The 24,575-nt window shown below is 42.7% G+C and overlaps 1 protein-coding gene across 1 annotated transcript in view; it reads left to right on the top strand.

Moving 5' to 3' along the window:
* The first annotated feature begins 9,834 nt into the window (after nt 1-9,834).
* Nucleotides 9,835-24,575, top strand: part of St3gal6 (ST3 beta-galactoside alpha-2,3-sialyltransferase 6) — a 32,610-nt gene continuing 17,869 nt past the window's right edge. The window contains 6 exon segments of the mRNA XM_032900323.1: nt 9,835-10,071; nt 13,044-13,225; nt 18,386-18,441; nt 18,444-18,462; nt 20,868-20,971; nt 22,104-22,167. Of these exon segments, the coding sequence (XP_032756214.1) occupies nt 13,137-13,225; nt 18,386-18,441; nt 18,444-18,462; nt 20,868-20,971; nt 22,104-22,167 (332 nt within the window). The 5' untranslated portion in view covers nt 9,835-10,071; nt 13,044-13,136.

Below are 24,575 nucleotides of genomic sequence, written 5' to 3'. Positions count from 1 at the left end.
TATTTGATATGCAGAATATCTAATACGTGTGACTCTCAAAGTGGGCGAGACCTTTGGTTGAGAACCACTGCACTCAACCACCTTGCTGGCCCAACTGTACTGTTTTCTTAGGAGATCTTTTTTATGTGGGGGCACATCTTGATTAAGAATATTTTGTTTAAGCAGCCCTGGGAATTTAAATAGTCACTGTGGTCTTGGTATTTGGTCCTTGAGAATTTCTTATTTCTTAACCCTGAGACTGCAGATGGTGTTTCATAGCCCCACCCCCACCATTCACTGAAGGAAGGCTTGGTGTCTGGACAGTTTCACTAATTGTAAGAGAAGAGTTAAAATAAGGTTTAAAGAGTTATCACAGTCTGCCAGGTGCTTAAATTACAGTTATCACCTGTAATATACTTCTGTTGCATAGCATCTTTAATCCCCTTTGTGCAGAAGAAAAGGAGACAGAGAGAGGCTAAGCAGGTTCCAGGGTCTTTTGAGTTATCAGAGGACACAAATCTAAGGGTTCAAGTGCCAAACAGGTAACCTTAACACCCAGTTATGCGCCTGCCTACAAACTTAAGAATTGCCTGAAGAAGACCACGGGAGGTACATGGAAGGGCCAAGTTATGGAAATCTAGAGTGGTGGGCTTAGTGGTTTTACGTGCATGTGACTGATAAACAGGGCAAGTTTTAGTGTGAGTGAATGGCAAGATAGGGACTGTACTTGGAGAGTTTTATGCCAGCTTTCACATGTGGGTTGGCTTAAAGGGACTAGAGGACTAGGGATCATTAAGAGTAGGGGGTGGGGGGAAGCTGAGTGAGAAGGAATAAGAAGGGGATTTGGGGAACAAGATTAAGATAGCAATCGGAGTCTGGATGCGGATGGGCAAAGGGGAAAGTGGAGGTGGAGAAGCACAGGCAGAGGAGAGACATAAAATGCAGGCTCTGAATTTCATGAAGTCATTGTTTTTGATAGCTGAGTAGTACACCATTGTGTAGATGTACCACATTTTCTGTATCCATTCCTCTGTTGAAGGGCATCTGGGTTCTTTCCAGCTTCTGGCTATTATAAATAAGGCTGCTATGAACATAGTGGAGCACGTGTCTTTGTTATATGTTGGAGCATCTTTTGGGTATATGCCCAAAGAGGTATAGCTGGATCCTCAGGCAGTTCAATGTCCAATTTTCTGAGGAACCTCCAGACTGATTTCCAGAATGGTTGTACCAGTCTGCAATCCCACCAACAATGGAGGAGTGTTCCTCTTTCTCCACATCCTCGCCAGCATTTTTTTTGATCACCTGAGTTTTGATATTAGCCATTTCTCACTGGTGTGAGGTGAAATCTCAGGATTGTTTTGATTTGCATTTCCCTTATGACTAAAGATGTGAGGTAACCCAATCACAGAAAAACACACATGGTATGCACTCATTGATAAGTGGCTATTAGCCCAAATGCTTGAATTACCCTAGATGCACAGAACACATGAAACTCAAGAAGGATGACCAAAATGCGAATGCTTCACTCCTTTAAAAGGGGAGCAAGAATACCCTTGGGAGGGAATAGGGAGGCAAAGTTTAGAAAAGAGGCAGAAGGAACACCCATTCAGAACCTGCCCCACATGTGGCCCATACATATACAGCCACCAAACTAGATAAGATGGATGAAGCAAAGAAGTGCAGGCCAACAGGAACCGGATGTAGATCTCTCCTGAGAGACACAGCCAGAATACAGCAAATACATAGGCGAATGCCAGCAGCAAACCACTGAACTGAGAACAGGACCCCTGTTGAAGGGATCTGAGAAAGGACTGGAAGAGCTTGAAGGGACTCGAAACCCCATATAAACAACAATGCCAACCAACCAGAGCTTCCAGGGACTAAGCCACTACCCAAAGAGTATACATGGACTGACCCTGGGCTCCAACCTCATAGGCAGCAATGAATAGCCTAGTAAGAGCACCAGCAGAAGGGTAAGCCCTTGGTTCTGCCAAGACTGAACCCCCAGTGAACATGATTGTTGGGGGGAGGGTGGTGTTGGGGGGAGGATGGGGAGGGGAAGCCCATATAGAAGGGGAGGGGGGGAGGCTAGGGGGATGTTGGTCAGAAACCGGGAAGGGGAATAACTATTGAAATGTAAATAAGAAATACTCAAGTTAATAAAGATGGGAAACAAAACAAAACAAAACAAAAACCGCAGGCTCTTTTGGCACCACCCAGAGACAGAGAGAAGTGGGCCAGGTACTTAACACCTTAGAGACTAGAAAGACCAGTGATGCCAGCAGTATCATTCATTCCTTATGGATTTGTTTGTTCTTGAGTAAGTATCACCGAGATATCGCTGTGAGGCAAGAATTGTGCTAAGGGGTGGGGTTTTAATCCGCATAAAAATGCTCTGCTATGCCTGTATTCTGTTACTTCCTTGATCCCCGTTACACATAGCAGTAACTGGAAATACTGTCGTCAGTTTATGAATGGTGATTCATTTGGAGCTTTAAAAAAGAAACCTTTACATTACATTTCTATTTGTTTGTTGGCGATATGTGTGTGACAAGTGGCCAAAGGACAACTTGTGGAAGTTGGTTTTCTCCTTTCACCATGTGGGCCCTGGTGATTGAACCCAGGTTTGAGAGGGGTTCTACCTAGGGTTAGGGTTAGGGTTAGGGTTAGGGTTAGGGTTAGGGTTAGGGTGAGTAGCATCATGGGACAGTGGTTTGCTTGCTATGGTGAGAGGGTCTTTTCTTCAACCCCTTTTTATCTCCCAAGGGTATTTGACTTGTTTTTCCTGAGAATATTCTGTTCATTTGCCTGCGGCGTGGAGGTTGGAGGAACTTCTAAAACCTCAAGCCCCTAGTTTGCATGAGGGCTGGGCTCTCTCAATGGGGTTCTGTTTCCTTCCCTTTGACTTCCAGTGGCGTTTTGTAAGCATGTAACATCCAGGCAGAAGTCCAGATTCCGACTCAGGATCAGGGCAGGAGTGTGCATTTCTGTTGCCTTCCTGGTGACTCACACTGAACCATGCTAGATTGCCAGGGAAATGAAACAGTTTTTTCCTTACCAGTAACAGATAACCAAAATGATCTTTGAAAGTGTGTGGCTTAACTTTAGTTTCACACCGAGTGTTGTTTTCCATACTCTTGGGTTCATGTGCATCATGTTTAACGATGTGAACATAGTCCATGCGTTATCGTTAGTAATCCATTTACTAATTTTCCATTTAGGGCTTCTTTGTTCAATCATGCTGGTGTTATTCGATAGCACCAGTAAGTCAAACAGTTATATGTTTATTTCCATTTTGACTGGCTGAAGGAAGTGTGTTTAGAAATAGATATCAGGCTGTAACGCAAAGCCTTTGTACAAAGTTAAAAAATATTTGCTGTGCTGCCTTAGTGGTATTTCTCCTGCTTCGATAAAATACTGACCAAAAAAAAAAACCATGGGGCAGTAGGGTTTATTTGGCTTTTTGGTTCAGTCGGTCACCGAAGGAAGCCAAGCTAGGAACTGTAGAGACTAGGAACACTGCTTCTGAACTTGCTTCCTGTGGTCTGCCAGCTCAGCCTGCGTTCTTATACAACCCAGACCCACTTGGCCAGGAGTTGGTACCACCTGGTACCACCTTCAGAGGGCTGGGCTCCTCCCACAATCATTTACCAATCCAAAAAAAAAAAAAAATATGCTGTAATACTCCCCCACGGGACAATCACTGGGGGCATTTTCTCAGGTGCGTTTCCTTCTTCCCAAATGACTCTAGCTTGTGCCAAGTTGGCATAAAAGTAGCCAATACATGATTGCTCAGCTTGCTTTCTTATATGATCTAGAACCACAGCGAGCTGGGCCTTCCAGACGTGCCCAGAAGCCAGTCTGATGACGGAAATTCTTGAGAGTTCCCCCTTCACAGGTGACCCTAGGTTGTGGTCAGGTTGACAAAAACCAACTATCACGTACACTATCCTCGAAAACATATTTCTGCCCAAAGCTAGATTTGGATGTTCACTGTACTTTATCTGTACTAAACAAAAATCTGCAAGGAAATCAAACGTCTCTTTCCAGGGGAATGATAAATCAATTTCTGTATACCCAGCCGCAGTGGGCTACTGCCTAGCGGTACAAACTCAGTACAAGCAGCAGCAGTGAATGTGCTTTTAAGGCATTGTGTTAACATAAATAAGATACACTCTGTGCGGCTGCATCTCCGTGAAGGTTTAGAAACAGCAAGACTGTAGCGATGTCTGCAGGCTGCCAGGGATCTGGAAGAAGGAGCCGGGAGCTGACTGCAACCAAGAGAATTTGGGGTTTGATGAAAAGATAAAAACATTTGGTCTCCTCACATTAGTGATTCCCTACACACTCTGAATCTCATCAAATTGTACAACTGAACTGATGAGATTACTGCTTTAATTTCTATTATAATAAAGCTGATTTCTTAAAAACTAAGCATAGCCATCACACGTTTCTAGAATCAAACGCTTTTTGCCGCTCGTATCTTCCTGGTAGAGTATTAGACTAGGAAAACAGGCCAGCTGTGGTGGCTCACGCTAATAATCCCAGCACTTGAGAGGTGGAGGCAGAAGAATCAGGACTTCAAGATTAGCTTCCGCTATGATGGCGAGTCCGAAGCCAGCTGAGGTTACCTGAAACCCTGTCCCAGAGAGAAAAAAGATCTACTCTAAAACAAAGGATCGCAGGACAGTGGTGACACATGACTAATCCTAGCAGGCAGAGAGGCAGAGAGGCAGAGAGGCAGAGAGGCAGAGAGGCAGAGAGGCAGAGAGAGGCAGAGAGGGGCAGAGAGGGGCAGAGAGGGGCAGAGAGGGGCAGAGAGGGGCAGAGAGAGGCAGAGAGGCAGAGAGGGGCAGAGAGGGGCAGAGAGGCAGAGGCAGCAGATCTCTGAGCCTGAGGCCAACCTGATCAACAGGGTTTCAGGATAGCCAGGGTTACACAGAGAAACACTCTCTCAAACAAACAAAAAATGAGAGCTGGGTTAAGGGAGGGAAGGGAGATAAGGAAGGGGGAGTAGGAGTGGGGAGAGTAGATGAGACAGGCAAGAGCTGGGAGGAGAGAAGATGGGAGGGAGGGAAGGATATGGGCCCCTGAGAGAAAGCAGGAGTGCATAGAGGATGTAAAGTCCCCTGAAAACCTCCTTGTGCATGTGCAATGGAGTGTCAAGTAAGAGGTTCTGAAAACGGGAACTTTAGTTCATTTATTTTTAGCACCCAATACAGTGGCTGTTAGCTGAGTGGTTTTCGTCATCCTGCTGTGCTATTAAAAATAAAAATTCTCCTGAAAGTGATTTCTCTGTTTCATGTCTGCCACGAACTTGTTCCCTGTCATAGAGTAGGGAGTGTGTGTGTGTGTGTGTGTGTGTGTGTGTGTGTGTGTGTGTGGTTGGTCATCTGCTTTGGCAATGACAGCTTACATTCAAGTAGACGAGACAAGCTGTCTGCGTGTGCGCATGACGGACTCTGGCAACGCACGAGCTTTCTGCACAGACTGGAAGCCGAGCTCCGGTGACTGAAGATTAGTGCACCATCCAAAGAACAGACGGATGGAAGGCCAAGGAACTTAATTATACATGATGTTGTCTTTGTGCCAGGAAGAAGAAAAAGAGCCCTGGCTTTAGAGATTGGCCAGAATTTATGTAGTTGGGGACAGTTGGTCAAGACTACTCAAAATAAATTTTTTTTTGAAGGGGATAAAAATCAAGTTATAATTTTCTAGAGGTTTATTTGAAGGTGTTTTTCTCACCTTAATTTTGGTTTTTAGATTTATTTATTTTATATATGTGAGTACACTGTCCCTGTTGTCCCTGTCTTCTGGCACATCAGATCCCATTACAGATGGTTGTGAGCCACTGTGTGGTTGCTGGGAATTGAACTCAGGACCCTGGAAGAGCAGTCAGTGCTCTTAACCACTGATCCATCCCTCCAGCCCCACCTTAATATTCTCTAATCAAAGAGTAGTAGCAAATAACGTCATTAACAATAACAGTTTCTTTTGGTATCATCACGCACATGCACCCTATTTCTTTAACTATAGCCTAGTGAAAAATTTCCAGATGTTTGTAGCAGAAAGTTCCACCAATGCCTTAAACTATCTTTTTGTGAGATAGGTTAGTATTAAGCCAGTATATTTTAATGTGTATCATAACATTATTTACTTTGTATTTGCATGGTGTTGGGAATCGGATCTAGGGCCTTGTGCATGCTAAACACATGTCCTGCCACTGAGCTACCCGACAGTCTGTCTTTGTCTTAGATCTAAAATGTATCATTACGCTCATACCGTTACATGTTAAAATACTGTTATTATAGTTTTCTAAGTTCACGGTGTAATAGTCAAAAGTACAGTTATTATAGTTTTACTAATACCTAGTTTAAAGTTGTGGGCTATGAAATCAGATAGTTGTCATCTTGAGTTCTGACCAATGCCTTGAGTATTATTAACAATGTCACCGAGTATTTTAAAACTCTCGACTTAATTACCATGTACAAAAGGGCTTAATACCATGCTATGCATTTGCTGTGTACGTAATTAACTATGATGTTAATTGCATGGCTGTGGTCTCCACAGGATCAAGGGCCTCAGATGTAAGAGAGCTGTCCCTCCACATTGGGATGGACCATCAGGTAAAGCAATAAGGACTGTAATTCAGAGGAAGTTGTGCATTGAAGATTGAGGCTTTGCCGTCTGTCAGAGTGGGGTCCAGTGTTTCCAGTAAGACCTGGGCTAAGCAGAGATGGCTGGATCTAGGAAGTTTAGGCTTAGGGCTGGATCTTAATGTTAGAAATTAACACAGACTCAAGCTTTTCTTTTTTTTTTTTTTTTTTTTTGTCTTTCCCCAACATGGCCATATAATTACAGAGAACAATCACAAACTGAGCTGTCCATTTAAAGAGGAAGGCAGACAGGATGTGAGCTCTGATAACCTCGTTCCAGGCAGTTTGAACATGTGTTAGTGTGAGCTGAGCATGAACAGAGGGCTGGATAGACAGACACAGGTGTCAGCAGGGTTCCTGGGTCAGGATAGAGAGGTGGGCCATGGAGGGGGTGACTAAGGAGAGAGTCACACCTGAAGCCTAGCTGGACTGAAAAATCATTGGTATTGGGTCCCCACCAGCATGCATGGAGCTAGTGGGGTGCTCTTTTCTAATTTTCACAGATATGCAATTTACTAGGTCTTAGCATCGGCACTCTGGGTATGAGATCAGGCCTAGTGTGAACCCTTAAGTCATGTATCACTGACTAAGCAGGAAGCATAAGAAGGCTTTGCCACAGAGAGCATGGAGGCATGGTTTAGGACCTTAGTAACTTATAAGGAATAAAAAAATAAAGTTCGGTTGCCAAGCTTGCAGGGAGGAGGGGCAAGTGAGATAGAATATAAATAAAAGAATGCAGGTATTAAGAAAAGGAACAAAAAAAAAAAAAAAAAAAATAAAAAAAAAAAAAGAAAAGGAACCTACAGGTGGGAACCGGCTTTGGCCAAGAATGCTCTCACTCTGCAAGTACCTGACCAAACCGTTGAGTTGCTAGCACTGGGCTCTGCTGCCTGTCTTTTCCTGAGCCCAGATCAGCCCCAGATCGTGGGCGTGGCTTAGCCTACAAATGGATATTCAGAAGCCCCTGGAGAAAGACCAAGAGGAAACAGAGCCATAGAAACCAGACAGCCGGGGTCTGTGACACCCAGCTTTGACACCCAGCATTGGTAAAAGCGGAACACCACAGCTTTTTCCGACCTGCCGTTGAGTGATACTGATTTCGAGACCCCTGAGGTATTTTGTAATTGGGGAGTTTTCACTATTGTTTTTGAACACGCTTTCTTCTCCTTTTGTTGACAGTTCAGATTAGCAAGCTCCTTTGGGCTGGAGAAAACATTAGGAGGCCCCCAAAGAAAAATATGACCATTTTTTTCTAGTACCATTTTATAGGGCTTGCTTTGTACAGTGGGGAGGGATATGGGCTGGGAGGGAGAGGGCTGAGAATAATAGGGTTTTATTTCGGCAGGGTTTGTGTCAGACTGTAAACGTCCCGCTTTATTAATGAATGTTGAATTAATTCTGTTGAAGAGATGGGTGGCATTGGCAGCTACAGACACATTCTGTAATGTTTAATCTGGTGTCAAAAGTACAGAACCGCTGGTCTGTGAAGGGTGCCTCTGGGAGAGGCGGTGCGTGTCATGATTCCGGTAGGGTAGATACGGTTTGAGTCATGGTTCTGCTACATGTCAGGTGGGAAACTTCTCTCGGCCCTTCGGTTTCTTCCTCCTAAAATAGCAACTGTGTAAGCTTACCACTTCCTCCAAGGGTGGCTGTCAGGGTGTCAAGGGATGATACACAGGATCCTTTCCCAGATGTTCTGGCACAGACCAGTGCTCATTTCTCAATGAACTTATGTCATCTTTATTCCTTGGGCACGTGCCACTTGCTAGGCATTTACAGTGAAGAATTAGTATAGAGCATTGAGTCCTGGTATCTGTAACTAAATCCGTCAGTCATCTATTTTAGCAACCTCTGTGTGCCAGGCCCTATGCTGGGAGTAAAATACCACAGGTCGTGTCTGCTTTCAGGAAACGTGAAGCCTTACTGTACCCATCTGGTGTGGTCTCTATTCTTCAACAAACACAGTAATCATTTTTTTCCTACCTCGTGGTTCTATAGTGACTCCCAGAGCAACGATCCTCAAACTTTTGTAGGCATTAAGAATCTCACGTTGAGGGCTGGAGAGATGGCTCAGCGGTTAAGAGCACTGACTGTTCTTACAGAGGTCCTGAGTTCAAATCCCAGCAACCACATGATGGCTCACAACCATCTATCATGAGATCTGATGCACTTTTCTGGTGTGCCTGAAGACCGTAACAGTGTACTTATAAATAATAAATAAGAAGATAAAATAAAAAAAAGTCTCATGTTGAGGGAGGGTAAGCTGTTCATGTGGCTCCCATCATATCCGGCTGGTACTGACCCCTGGTTTCTGCTGTAGAGATGGTTCCTCTTAACTATTATCAACACTTCCAGAACAATGCCAGCAACGCACCATGAGGAAGTCTTAGATGGTGATTCTCTCACTTTTTATTTTGAGTTGACAGGGCAACACTGGAATAGATCTCTCAGGGACAGACTAAACTCTTTCTCTCGTAAATTGTGTGGCGGGAGACAACCTTTATCATCAAGAGGCTCATAGCCACTTAGCAAGCTTATTTTGACCCTTACAGGCATAGCTACAATAACTGGCTGTTTGTGAATTTAGAAGCTCAATACAAATAGTACATTCTTTCGTTATTGAAGAGAATAGAAAACTGTTGTCCTAAAAAACGTGTGTGTGTGTTTATGTGTGTGTGTGTGAGCGTATGTGTGAGTGTGTTTGTGAGTTTGTGAGCGCGTATGAGTATATGTGTGAGTGTGTGTATGAGTGTGAGTGTGTGTGTGTGTGGGGGGAATGTGTGTGTGTGGGTGTGTGGGAATGTGTGTGAGTCTGTGTGGTGTGGTGTGTGTGTGTGCAGGGAGGGGTGTGGGTGTGTGGTTATGGATGTGGGGGTGTGGTGGTGTGTGTGTATGTGTGTGTGTGTGTGTGTGTGTGTATGTGTGTGTGTGTGTGTGTGTGTGAGTGTGTGTGTATGTGTGTGTGTGTGTATGAGTGTGTGTGTGTGGGGGGAATGTGTGTATGTGTGTGTGAATGAGTGTGTGTGTGTGAATGTGTGTGAGTGTCTGTGAGTGTGGGGGGGGCAAGGGAAGAAGGTGACAGAGGGAGAGAGGTACTTACTCCTATGTGTATGCAGGCCTGAGGTCAACATTGGGTATCTTTCTCCATCATTTTCTTCCTTATCCTTTGAGACCCTCTGAACCTGGAATTCATCTGTTAAGCACACTGGCTGGTCAGTGTAGCTTCAGCGATCTGCCCCTTCCTGACTTCATCCCCACCAAGTGCTAAAGTTACAGAAAACACATCCACATCCAGCTTCTTTGGAGGTCTGAACTCAGGTCCCCATGCTTCCATTGCAAACACTTCACGGAGTGAACCTTTCTCCCAGCCTGAAGTGCTGGCCATCTTTCAGCTTATTTCAGCACTGAGGAAAAGCCCAATCTGTGCCCTTTGTAGGTGAGTTCTGACTTCCTTGAAGACCCCAGGGCACGTGGTAAAGTAGTGACTTTGTGACACTCTGGTTTGAAGGACACCCGTGCTCCAAAATCAGTCACCCTTCATGGTTAATGTCAAGCCCTTAAAATGCACTTGCTTGTTATATGAAGGTTAAGTTCTAGGCCATTCTGGGTTTTTGAAGCCACATACCCTATATGAAATTCTGGCTGGCTTTCCTTTGTATACTCTTGCTCCAAACAACATAGTCATTCCATTTACCGGATTATAATTAGAGAATTAGTCTATTTGTGGAAGCTTTTTCCTGTGAACAAACAGAGGGACCATACATGTTTATCACCAGGATATCCTGGTTGACCCTGGCCTTCTCTGCACCTTGAATATCAAAGCTTAGAGTTGGCCATGAAATTCTAGAAAATACTTACGTTTCCTAAGTCTGTTTGTTTTGTTTTTTCAAGTGCTGTGTACAGCGCCACTTCAAAAGCAGGTTTGTTTTACTTTTTGAAGGGGGAGAAAAAAAGAGAACATTTTCTTACATTTCATTGTTTTCAGTTGAACCACACATTAGTGAGTGAGAAAGAAGGCATAACACATTTCTCACTTACACATAACGCTACGCTTTATAAAGTTACCCCTAAGAGTATGATCTAGGGCTTAAGGAAGCAGATTGAACGCTAAATACTAACATCTTCTAGGGCCCTTACGTCTAACTCCATTTTCAAAATTCTGCTGATACTGGTAAATTATATCTTTATTATTTATTTACATGAATATTATTTATTTTGAGCAGAAACATAAATGCTTGTTTTGAGCTTTTTTTTTTGACAACCTTAGACTGTGGTCAGTTGCTTTCTAGGACAGTGTGACAATCTGCTGACACTGAGGGTGTGCTCTGGCTTATAGACATGTCTGGGCATTCAGATACAAGCAAACTGGTTGACCTAAGGCTTCCACCCTCGGGTGAGTTACACAAACTCAGTTTCAGGTGTGTGTGTGTGGACTAAAGTTTATATACCTAACTCCCTTGTTTACTTGCATACTCCTGCCATTTGAAACTAATGTATTTATAATGGCACTGGGGAGGGCGGCTGCACAGAGCGATAGCTGATGCTCAGAAGTGACAAGCAAGCTCAACCAGGTGGTTGTCCCAGTTTGGAGCGGCTTGGCAAGTTCCCATCAGTACATTAGCACCAGGGAGTCTCAGCTATGAGCAACCCAGGACAATCAGGATTCCTAAGATGACCCTCTGTTAGAAAAACAAACAAACGCAAAACTCAATTGTTTACTTACTATGTTCCATTTACAAAGGCAAAAAGTGGCTTAAGACTTCCAGCTAGGAGGTAAGAGGATCGCTCAGTAGGTAAAGTACTTCCTGGACAAGCGTGGGAGAGGACGTGAATCCCACCCTCAGAATAGATGTGAAAATGCTGGGCCAGGTAGCACACTTTTTTTTTTTTTTTTTTTTTTTTGAGGTTTTGGAGACAGGGTTTCTCTGTGTAGCCCTGGCTGTCCTGGAACTCTCTCTGTAGACCAGGCTGGCTTCCAACTCACCAAGATCTGCCTACCTCTGCCTCCTGAGTGCTGGGATTAAAGATGTAGGCTACCACGGCTGGGAAGGCAGAGTCTGGAAGGTCCTGGGGATGCTGACCAGCTAGCCAGGCACTGCCTTGAAAGAGGAAAAAAGGAAAAGATGATAACGAAGAGGAATGGGACTTGAGCTTGACCTCTGGTTTCTGCATGCATGTGCACATACACTTGCATGTGCACACACAAAACACACACACACACACACACACACACACACACACACACAATTAAAACAACAAAGATTTTTCACTTCAACTTATTTTCCTTCCTTTCACTTGCTTTCCTCATAGCACTGCAAATGATTCCAGCCAGACCTCACTTCGTATACTCGGGGGTTTGTTTTGCGGTTACTAGATATGGATAAGGAAGAAAGGAATGGTATGTGCAATTATTTAGATCATTTGGGACCTTGGTAAGGAAAGCAGTGCAATAGTATATCTGGTAAAAGCCAAAAGCCCTGGAACAAAAAGATGTATAATAGAACTAGATCTTGTTTGTTTTCTGTATTAATCACCCAGGACAGTAGGACTTTTTTCATGTCTGTTTTTGAAGAAAAGAAGAGCAAATATACTTCAGATGTTTCCAGTGGTTCTCAACTTTCCAATGCTTCAAGCCTTTAACAGTTACTCATGTTGTGACTCCCAACTCTACAATTATTTTGTTGCTATGTCCTAACTGTAATTTTGTTACTGTTCCGAGTCATACTATAAATATCTGACATGTGAGGTGTTTGATATGCAACCCCACAGGCATTGTGATCTGCAGGTTGAGAACCACTGGCTGTCCTTTCTATTCCCTAAGGTGTTGTGTGTATGTTAACATGGTAGAGAAGATTGCCATCTGTATTTCTGTCTGACTACAAAGGGGCCATGAATAACACACTAATCCAAAACAAACCTGAATGCACCTATGCTGTGATGTTGAAAGAGTCAAATGTGAACATCTAAAAGCTGAAACGTTTTAATAAAATTTTTTCCTGGTTTTTAAAAACTGAAAATGAGCATTGAAACTGTTACACATAATATTTGAAGTCAGTTCAGGCCCCAAGGAAGTAAAATGGCTATTCACATCTTGAAGCACGTATGTACATATGTACTTTTTATTAAGAAGGATCAAAATAAGAAAGATAATCGTCAGTGTTTTTGAAGAAAGGTTTTGTGTATGGAGATATGTAAACTCTGTTTCTGAATGAAGTTTTTACTCTTTTTACAGAACATGAAGTTTCAGGGAAGCCTCTAGCTTTGATATTGCAAAACGGTTGACTGTTGAAAACTTGTATCATATGTTGATAGGTTCTTAAAGAGAATAAACAGAAGTGTTCCTTCTGTATGTTCAGTGAGCATTTTCAGCGTTGTGGACCCATGTCTTTTTCTCTTCTCTCTTTATAGATTCACTTGCTAGTTCATGTATTTGAGCCATTGTGGAAGACCTCTGCCCATTCACCTCCTCTCGCTTTGGACCCTGTTCCTGGCAGGCCAGCCATGAAAGGCTACCTGGTGGCCATATTCTTGAGCTCCATCTTCCTCTACTATGTGCTATACTGTATCCTGTGGGGAACAAATGGCTATTGGTAAGTTTCAGGTTTTACTTCGCAAACAAAAGACTTGCCAGCCATTTAACAATTTAACAGTTTAACAATTTTAGGCAGATGGCCCAGTGGGTCAAGCACTTGCTGCAGGTATGAGGACCTGGATGTAGATTGCTAGAACTCATGTGAAAACCAAGCAGAACCTTGGGCATTTGTAACCCCAACACTGGGAAGGGAGGGATGGATAAGAAACAGGAAGATTGCTAGTGATGGCTAGTCAAAAATCAGGGTTAGTTTCAGGTCTAGTGATAAACTGCCTCAAATGAATTGGGGAGAATGGTAGAGCAGCAAGACAAAAACATCTCTCTCACACACACACACACACACACACACACACACACACACACGAATTCGTGTACACATACAGAAACACACACACATCATGTTCACATGGATGCATGGTTGTGCACACACATACATATACATGCACACATACATGTGTGAGCACACACATACACGTACTCACAGATACATGCACATACATACTAATACACATACACATACACCTGCATGAAAACACATATACATGCAGGCACACACATGCACATACACTCATACACATATAAATATGTACACATATGGACACACATACATACACATGTATATATGCCCGCACATATACATATACATGTACACACACATGCACACACACACACACACACACACACACACACACACACATATATATATATATATATATATACACACACACATATACATGCATACACACACTCAAACCTTCAGGCATACACAAGCACATACACACATACGTACATAGAAACAAACACATATATTACACGTAAATATACACACATGAGAAATTTTTAAAGAAAAAACCTTGTTATTCCTACTTCTTAAAAAAATTAATTTTGTGTATGTCTGTACATATTTTTGTGTGATTATATGCATATGTGTGGAGGTACCCAATAGAGGTCAGAAGAGAGTGTTGTTGAATTCCCTGGAGCTGAAGTTCCAGATGGTTATGACCTACCAAACATGTATGCTGGGAACTGACTTCTCTTCAGGAATAGTTTGTGCTCTTAACCTCTGAGCCCCGCCCCCAGCCTCAACCTATTCCTCACTCCCCAGTAAAGCAACAGGGTTAACTCTTTATTCAGGACATAACATTCCGTGTTATTTAATTTCCTTGAATTAAGCAGTTCTTGGACTCAGCATTAGTTTTAAGTTGTGACTGCTAACATGGACACACTACATTCAGTTTCCTTTGTTTAAAAATATAGTGCGTATTTCAAAATAACTTCGCTATAAAATACTTTAAAATGTTGAGGCATAGTGCAGAGAACTTTATACGTGTGTTTTTCATACTTCCCATTTCAGTCTGTTGGCTGAGAATAAAGTTTAGTTGGCTTTTAATTTGTAAATGGATATCAGTTCACAATTAAATCCAAATAAATTGGATCATAACTTCCTGTCATACACAGAAGATCGGTGTTTTGTCAGTGTTTCAATGGATCTTAGGTTGTTTCTAGTGAGATGAAAACAATCCCATGTTTCTGTTTTCTGTGCTTCTGTCACTGAAGTATGGTAGAGCTTTCTCATGGAGTAAAGTTTGGCAAACCCTCCTGGAAGAAAGCCTAATGCCAGGTGGGTGGCTTGGCCCTACAGTTTTAGCCTTAAGACCTGCATGCTGGGCCAGAGAACTTTGAAGTCTGATTAAGAATTTAATGAATATTATCCCAGAGGAGTCTCTCCCTTCATGTCTGCCACCTCCTAAAAATAGAAGAAATGAAGAAAAAGCAAAATGCTTGCTCCGCTACTATTCGTAATAGGGTTCTCTAGAAGAATAGAACCACAGAATGTGCTTACAGTACAAAAGAGGATCTTTAGAGTGGCTTCTGTGACAGGAGCTGGGCACTCCACAGTGGCCATCTGACCCTTCGAGAGAGGTTCAGATCATGTAGTCACCCAGTCTGAGAAGCTGCTACTGCAGACCCAGTCTTCCGATGAAGACCTGGGGATCCTTCAAAATCGTTGGGTGTTAGTTCCCATTGGAAGACGGAAGTTGTGTCAGTGACCGACAGGCACACTCCTAAGCAAAAACGGCAAGCAAGCTATGCTGCTTTTTCCCTCTGATCTTTTTCTATCTGGGTTACCTGACAGAAGGTGCCGTCCGCTCTGTGGTAGGGGCTTCTCCCCTCAACTAATCATTACTAGGGATGCTCTCAATACCTACCGAAAGGCAAATCTCTTAGTTAATTCCAAATGCCACAAGATTAGATTACCTCCCATTCTACTTTTCTATGCGTCCTGCTGACCACAGAGGAAATGATAAGGTAATAAGAAGACTTTGAATTCACAACCATCTTTTGTCATCAGAATTTGAAGGGTGTTCAAGCTAAACCAACATTATTCATTGACAGGACCTGGGGGATCATAGCTAATGTGTGTGCACTGTGGTCTTGTTTCCTTCAACCCCGTTTAAGGGAGCCTGGGGTACCAAGTGCTTGCATAGTGTTTAGGGCTGGACCTGATGAGGGTAGCAAGGAAACAGAGACAAGACAGACAGATGGACATATGGATAGAAAGCTAGGACTGCAATTGCTAGATATTTATAATTTTACATAATATAGATAAAATCTATATTATCTATATTTATAAAATCTATATCTATATTTATATTTACATAATATAGGTAATATTGGACTCACCCTCAAATATCATTGTGCTAGATAATAAGTTAGCACACAGTGGATATTGAAGATGTTACATTATTTTATAATATCTGTCCTTTAGCTTCTTTGTATATGCATTATTATATAATATGTAATTTATATATATATATATTTGTATATGTATTAAATCAGGATCATAGGTAGATTTTATTAAGTTAAATATCTTAACATATTAACAATGTGTTATATTATGTTGGTATGTGGTTAATAAAGAAATTAATTTCTTATATAAAAAAGAAAAAAAAGGTTGAAGTTTATGTAAGTTGGGAGGTTCTTAGAAAGTAATTTAAGTATGTAAATGCAAGTTATAAGTGTCTAGGGATGTAAAAATTTAAGTAAGTTATGAGGGTCTAAAAAGTGATTTAAGGTATGTGAAAATAAAAATGTTTCAGATTTCTTTCAAAAAAAAAAAAAAGAAAGCTAGGATTGGGTGGGTGGTCTGGGCTCTTTGCTAGAGAAGCCTCAGCACTCTGGAGCTCAACGTGGAGGTCAAGCCAGGAGGCAGGGGCTATGGTGTACAGCTGGATCAACGTGACAAGTTAAACTAGGTGCAGTCTCTGTAGGGGAACAGTCTTCAGGCAACACTCATCATGAAAGAAAGCTATGGTGGATATTTTCAGCATATATACTATTGACACACAGAATCAGTCCCCCAAGGAAAGTTTTGCCGTACCCTTGAGTCTGAAGTGATGTGTCCATATCAAAAGCATACTTTCACTTACGTCTTTATTCATTCTTTTGTTCCCTATATTTGGGAGACAGTTACAGGGGCAGGGGAGATGATCCAATTGGTAAATATTTTCCATACAAACATAAAGACACAAGTCTGATCCCTACCTCCTACGTAAACAGCCAGGTGTTTATACAGTACATACTGGTCAGTGGGCCTAGCCTAATCCTCAGACCTAGGTTCTCAGTGACAGCAAGGTAGATAATACTTAAAGATAACCATGTTCAAAGTTGTCCTCTGGCCTACACAAACACACACAAACACAACAGAACTAATAGGAGATGACTCAGGGGTCAAGGCACGTGCCAAGTAAGAGGACAAGAGTTTGGATCCCCAGAATGCACAGTGGATACTGGAGCTCACCTGTCCTCTGAGCTTCGTAAGTTAGAGACCAGCGATTCCCCAGAGAAAGCTAACTCACAGGACTACAGTACTGGTGAACTCTGGGTTTGGGGAAGTGACCGCACCTCAAGAAGGGTGTACAAGGGGGATTCCCAGTGTCAACCATGAGCCTCCACTCTCACACGCACACATGTGGGTACACCCACACATACGTGGCATGTCTTCAACACATACAAATGAAAAGGGGAAAAAATGCAAGTGATTGTCTTTATTTTGAGAGCCACCTCAAGTTTGTCTTCATAATATTCTAAAATGGCTGCTTATTTTCTGTCATCGTGTTCCTTCCATGTTTCTAACCTCAGGCATAAAGTGATAGGCTTGTTGAATATAAAATAGTGTCTGCGGCTTGCTGTGATGGTTGACCGCATCTGTGTGTTACTGTCATGTATAAACCAAGTGGTCTTTGCCATTGCAGAATTCTCAAAATATCTCATTATCCAAGGACTTACGTCCTCCTTGTTCAGTAGCTTCCTAGTTCTAATAGTGGAGATCTTACACTTAAAAAAAAAATGAAAATGATTTGTCTATAACAGGTTTAGTCTATTCACATTGAGTCCTATTTACAGTAGAAAGAAACTGATTAATTTTTAATTTTTTTTTCCTTTTTCTCATTTACTTTTTTGAAATTAACTTTGAAAGCATCGATTCCTCATCTCACCAATGACCAATGAGTTCTGGTGTGAAACTGTTTCGTTCTTCCTGGGCTATTTTCTCCCATCCCTCGCCACTCCCCTCATTTACTTTCCTTATGTTTCTCAATACCCTTTCAAGTCATGGAGACAAGTATTCCATTCAGGAACCAACGAAGCCAAGAAGCTAGGGCAGGCAGTAAGATATGGCTCTCAGTGGTGTGACTTGTGACACCCCTGAGGACAATGGTCTATTGAAGCTACTCAGTCAGGAGTTTCCACTGTCTGCTGTCACTAGGTGTCCCACGTATGACTTCTGGGTGAAAGTCATGTGCACTTGGGCTGGGGTTGCTTTCAAAGGCCTTTGAGGTCTTTTAAAACTAGAGTGTGGTTCCGCCTCCCACCCTGCGCAAACCCTACTTAGATCCCTGTGAATCACTGCTCCTCCATGGCCTTTTCCATTCTCCCTTGACGTTCAATCCTGAATTTCCAAGCTTGTGCAGGATTGGGAGAAGGCTGTGTTAAACATCGGGGGTGTGCATGTACGTGCGTGTGTGTGTGTGGGGCTTCGTGCATGCGTGGCCTCTGCCTAGAAGGCTGGTCAGCGGTAGAGCCCAGTGGGTTCCTGGGGTATACACTCCTTGGGCAGGATTCCTGGTTTCTTACGGCCACTGTTTCTGTCTCTTAGGTTCCCAAATGAGGAAATGAAGAATAAAAACAATGTCAAGAACTGTTTTAAAAAGCCAGCTTTGCCAGTCTTCTGAGGTAAAAACATAGACACCCCCCAAAAAAAAGGAAAAAATCCAAATTTGGTGATGTCTTTTTTTTTTTTTTTTCTTTTTTTTCTGAGTGGTCAATCCAACATTTGCAGGATGTCTTTATGGTCATTTTTCACACCCTTTGCCCTTTTCATGCAAACCTTGGTGCCTGGCAGACACTGCCTGTGTCAGAAAGTGGGCAGGGAGCTTAATAGTCTGTGCTTCTGTGTTTAGTCAGCACTCTGAGTATATATTTTTTTTTCTTTTTTTTTTTCGGAGCTGGGGACCGAACCCAGGGCCTTGTGCTTGCTAGGCAAGCTCTCTACCGCTGAGCTAAATCCCCAACCCTACTCTGAGTATATTTTAAGGAGAGGCAGAGGTTCTTAGGCTTTTCCCCACCCCTTTTCCCACTCTATTTTGAACTCCTGTTATTTGTGGCTTCTTCCCCCCCCCACCCCATACCATAAACATGATCATGCATTTTTATTAGGATTTCTTCATTAGAAATTTCTCCTCAATTTTACAGAACTACATACACAGAATGCAAATGATTAATCCACAGGTAATGTGAGCAGTGAGTGATCATTGGGGCTTCCAGAAATTGTGGGTTATAACCATTTCTGTCCCCATGTGATGCTACTTGGATGGATGGCTGGGTGACACACTTTTAGATAATGAAAGCAGTCCCAAATTCAGTGAGGCATGTTTAATTGTCTAATGCAGTATTTGAGGCTCCCTTCCCCTCAGGAGGTTATGCTATTTGTTTAGGACTGCTGAGTGATATCTAAGATTGCAGTTAAAGGGACAGGGAGGCCTGTGCTTGTCATTTGTACAGTATTCTCTGGGGATGAGCAAGCCAACGCCTCAGAGATAGAGTAAAGCCAGGAGAGGAGCCCTGAGGAAGCTCTACTTGGGAAGCTGTGTTGTTTGGAAGATTCCAAATCAGCCTTGAGTGCAGATTTCAGTTGTGTCACTTATGGACTAAAGGCTCCCTCTCCAAACAAGATCTTCACTACCTGTATCTAACTGTAGCAAGCTTTTGCAGAATTGCACCATAATAAAAGACATTTTAACTTGTGTAGTATATATTGTGATATCCACAATTATTCCCAGTGAAACTAATGCTTACTGAGGTTCCTGCTGTGTCTGACACATTGTGCCAAATAATCATCTCACTTAGAACACAAATGTAAGCAACGAATAGAAGTTTGACTGCAAACACATGCTGGTTACTGGTTACCCTTATCGTCATATCACTCTGATCAGCTCAGAGGAAGAGAACCCTTTACCGGTGCCATGTTTTATAGCTTGGTTTCTTTAAGAAGACAGGGAGGATTTAGGTCTCCTCCCAACCTTGAAGCTTGTGACCTGGCACTTCCTCCTCCCCAGTGTAGGTCCTGAACTTGGAGAATAGCACTGATTTTGAAATGACATTTGCAGGTGGACTAGCGTCTGCGGCCGCTGTCACGGCCGGTGCTGAAGCAAGGACACACATTTGGTCAGGGCACCCCACGCTCTTACCTGTTGCGATGCCAGTTTGGAATGAGCAGGATAAAATCAAAAGCATGGCGGTTTTGCTCTATTGCTATTTCTACTCGGCATCCAGCCGTGTAAAGGTCCAGCCTCCCCGCTTCTGGTGTCCACCTGCATGTTTAAATATGAGCACACATGGACGAAGGAAGGCAGTGCCTGTGTGGAGCCTGCAGTGAAGCCTACCAGGTCCTGCCCTGTAGACTCCTTGTGGTCTTTCTGGTGGGAGAAAATATCTCATTAGTGGAAATGTTAAGACCGTTTCTCTTTCTTTGATAACACCCATAAGCACCTTTCCTACTTTATAACAGTCCCTTAAAACTTGACGTGAGGTAAAGTTTATCCACCCATTTATTGAGCAGGCGTTGATGCACTGTATTCTGTGCCGGACAGACTCTACAGTGGTTCTTCCTGTCTTTATCAGGTGTTCCCAGGAGAGAATCATAGGCCACATCTGGCAGTCAGAGCATATACCAAGACAGATGTCTGCAGTTTTTGTTGTCAAATCAAATTCAATGGCATGAGGACAGAGTTGACTTCTCTAGCGACATTTAACTCTCAGTCTGTCTTTGTTTCTACAGTTGGTACAGTTTGTGCATATGGTACTGTTAAATCTCGGGATGGCTTAGCATCCATACCTGCATACCTTCCTGGCCATCACTTTGCCACATGGAGTTGTTTTGAAAATTGCTGTGATGTAATTTTGGTCCCCGTGCCTGAGCACCGCATAGCTCTTCTAGCTCGCATGTTAAATGTCTTAAATTATTTGAGAACTATTTGTACAACCCAAGCCATTCACTGCCGTGAATTTCAGTTGTGATCTTAGATGGCTGAACACAAAGTGGGTATTTGACAAGATCCTGCTTTACTCTTTCCTTCCAGGTTTCCTCAGTTTTACCCATTTCTGTGTAAAGCTGACTTTGTAAAGGTTGCTGCCACATACGGTACCAATAATTTTCTGTTGCCCTATGGAGTAAAGACCTTTGGTGAGTGTGGGTTCTTATTCTGCCTGTTTGATGCGAGACACATCTCTTTGGTTCCTACTAATTCCAGGGAGATAGGATTTGTGGACAGGATCAAAGTTTTAAACATAAATACTCTTTTAGAGGCAGTGTAGTACCAAAGAGTAAATAATGGTATTTTTTTTTTAAACATTGATTGTTATGTTTTAAATTTTGATGCATGGTCTTCCCACCTGGCCTGGAATTCAGCAAGTAGCTAGAGTGATGGGCCAGAGAGCCACAGGATCTTTCTAATCTCCTTCTGCCTTAGCTCGCCCTGTGCTGTGAGTGCAAGCACAGGCTACCTTGTTATATATGTCAGTTTGCAAGATTTAACTTGAAGAACAAGTGCTTTACTGACAGGGACATGTCTCTAGCCCCGAGTTTCCTCTTATTTATTTTATCAGCAAGGTCTAGATGAGTTCCCAACCTTCCTAATACTGCGACCCTTTAATACACTTCATGCCACCGTGACCCCTGGTCATAAAGTTGTTTCATTACTACTTCATAGCTGTATAATTTTGCTACTATTATGAGTAATTATCTGTTTTCTGATGGTCTTAGGTGACCCCTGTAAAAGGCTTGTTAGACCCCACAAAGGGATTGGGACCCAGAAGTCGAGAACCGCTTGTCTAGATCCTTAATATTTTAATTTTATCAGTAGATTTTTATTTCCATTAAATCGAGAGGGTATTATTCGATCTCTTAGCAACACAACAATCATCCCACTATTCATTGAGATTCTATATATATCATATACAATATATGATATATACTATATAATATGCATATTAACTACATACACACATACCTATGTATCAGATTTTGAATGACTGGTTGAAATTCACTGATTTCTACAGTTAGTTTCAGAATCATCTAATATTGCTAAGTTTTGTTACAATTTATGACTGTTTTTGTATTGATCTTCACTCCTGGGAGGCAACTTTAGAACACTCACTATGGTGAGTGTGCTTTTTGAGCATTGTGAACAAACTGCAGATAAGTTGTTAATTTCTCACTGATTAGCTCCAGTGTGGCTGTAGCATTTAAAAATGCGTTTGGGGAGGGGGGGCCGACCCACCGTCTCTAGAAGATGTGTTCCCCTTTATTTTTTCAGAATCGTATTTCAGATCGGCCTTTCAAACTGCAGGCCTGTATGATCTCTTTGGCAGAGTTGACACGTGAGTTTATTTCCTTCTCTCTGACTCTCAGATTTGTTGAAAGGGCTTTGAAGTATTTGCCTCAGGAAATGCAAAGAGCATTTACTCTGGGTGTTTCCACTGGGCGTGTGTGGTGATAAAAATCCAGCAGTTATTTCTGTTCTTATTCCACCGGAAAGAAACAAACTGTGAAGTGAATTTAGGAGCTGTCGCACTGGCCGCCCCAGAGGTTTGCAGAGGATTTTAATGAGGAGTAACAGGGGTTCCCACCCATGGCATTTGTAACCCATGCTACACATCATCTCTTGTTTGTATTACATGAATTCACTTGACTGCTAATGAGTACAGAGCCTCCATCCATGGTAGCCTCCCACACTTTCTGCACATAGCCAACAGGTTCCTCATAGTGTTTCTCTTTTCCTTGTTTAAAATGTTTACTGTTGGACTTTGGAAACAGTTCCTTTTCTCTTTGTTAAGTTTGTGTGTGTTTTCTAAGTATAAATGTAATTTAGCATGTAGAAAATTTCCTTTTTTTAAAATTGGATATTTTTTATTTTCATTTCAAATGTTATCCCCTTTCCTAGTTTACAGTCCATAAAGCCCCTATCCCATACCCCCTCTCCCCGATTCTATGAGGGTGCTCCCCCACCCACCCCTTCCTGCTTCTCCTCCCTGACATTTCCCTACACTGGGGCATGGAACCTTGGCAGGACCAAGGGCTTCTCCTCCCATTGGTGTCTAACAAGGCCATCCTCTGCTACATAAGCAGCTGGAGCCAGGGGTCTGTCCATGTGTACTCTTTGGATGGTGGTTTAGTTCCTGGGGGTTCTGGTTGGTAGGCATTGTTGTTCTTATGGGGTTGCAAGCTCCTTCAGCTCCTTCAATCCTTTCTCTAACTCCTCCAAAGGGGACTCCTTTCTCAGTTCAATGGTTGTTTGCTAGCATTCGCCTCTGTATTTGCCATGCTGTGGCAGAGCCTCTCAGGAGACAGCTATATCAGGCTCCTGTCAGCATGCACTTCTTGGCATCAGCAATATTATCTGGGTTTGGTGGCTATATATGGGCTGGATCCCCATGGGGCAGCCTCTGGAGTGTGGATGCTTCAGTCCTTAGAATGGGGAACCAAAATAGTCACAGGAGGAAATATGGAGACAAAAACTGAGGGAAAGGACATCTAGAGAATCTTTTCTTGTCAAAGTAATCCATTAGGCGTCTTCGTAGGTAGGCTTACGTTTACAAAGGCGGGCTTATTTTTAGAGGTTTGATGATAACAATTTAGATTTTGGACAGTGGGTAAGTATGAGTGAAGATGGTCTAGGAAGATCAAACCCCTGCTTGAGAAGGTAAATGGTAGAATTCCCTTCTTGTCCAAACAGCAACAACAACAACAACAACAATAACAACAACAACAACAAATGGTGCTATCCGGGGAATGTGGGAGGGTGTATTGGACGGAGAAGTGAATGTGGAGATAAAATTTATAGCACAGAGCTGAATGGGAGTGTTGCATTTTATTGAGATCTGTCAGGTCTGTGGGAGACAGATTATTGAAGTATGGAATATGTGTGGTCTGCTGGTTTATGCTGTTTGTCACAGTTCATAATTTAAAACCATGCCACCCACTGAGAAGTTTCAATTTTGGTTGTATTTCAAGAGTTTTTTGTTTGCTTGTTTGCTTGTTTTTTGTTTTTGTTTTTGTTTTGTTTGTTTGTTGGTTTTGAGACAGGGTTTCTCTGTGTAGCCCCGGTTGACCTGGCTGTAGACCAGGCTGATTTCAAACTCCGAGATCTGCCTGCCTCTGCCTCCTGAGTGCTGGGATAAAAAGGTGTACGAAGCTACCACCCAGAGCATATCAAGTGATTTACACACACGCACACACACACCCTACCTAGATCACTTTTATATAGCTTTCATTTATAGAGTTCTGATTTGTGAAGATGCTTGTCTTAAGAACTTCTTTAGGTCAGTTTTCTCTAATTATTCAGACAGAGAAAGTAAGACTGGGGAGGCAGACGGCTTGCTATAGCTGGAGAATGCCTGGGCTGGGATGACAGCTGAGGTGGCTGGGACTCCAGGGTCCAGATGTCTGAGGGAAGAGCAAACACAAACCCCGTAAGGGCTTGCAGCAGGCATCTGAGATGATGGTTCTGCACATACAAACTATCACATCTGAGATGGTCCTGCACATGTAAAGAGTCACATTTGAGAGTGCGTGACTGGAAATTCCATTTTTGTCCGCTTGTAATGTTGCCACTAGAGTGTTTTATTCAGTGGCTTTCCTAGGATAACTCTGGCCAAGAGAGGTCTTCTGCCATTTGTCTGTGCCTTAGCTCCCTGTGTGTTTTCTTACCGACTTGGTCTGGCTCTCCCCACTTTTTCCTCTGCATTGCTACAATACTCCCATTCACATCAGCCTGTGCCAGATTCAT

This window comes from Rattus rattus, chromosome 4 (assembly GCF_011064425.1).
Source record: "Rattus rattus isolate New Zealand chromosome 4, Rrattus_CSIRO_v1, whole genome shotgun sequence".
Classification (NCBI taxonomy): domain Eukaryota; kingdom Metazoa; phylum Chordata; class Mammalia; order Rodentia; family Muridae; genus Rattus; species Rattus rattus.
The sequence above is the reverse complement of the archived record's forward strand: the minus strand, read 5'-3'. Positions and strand labels throughout refer to the sequence as shown.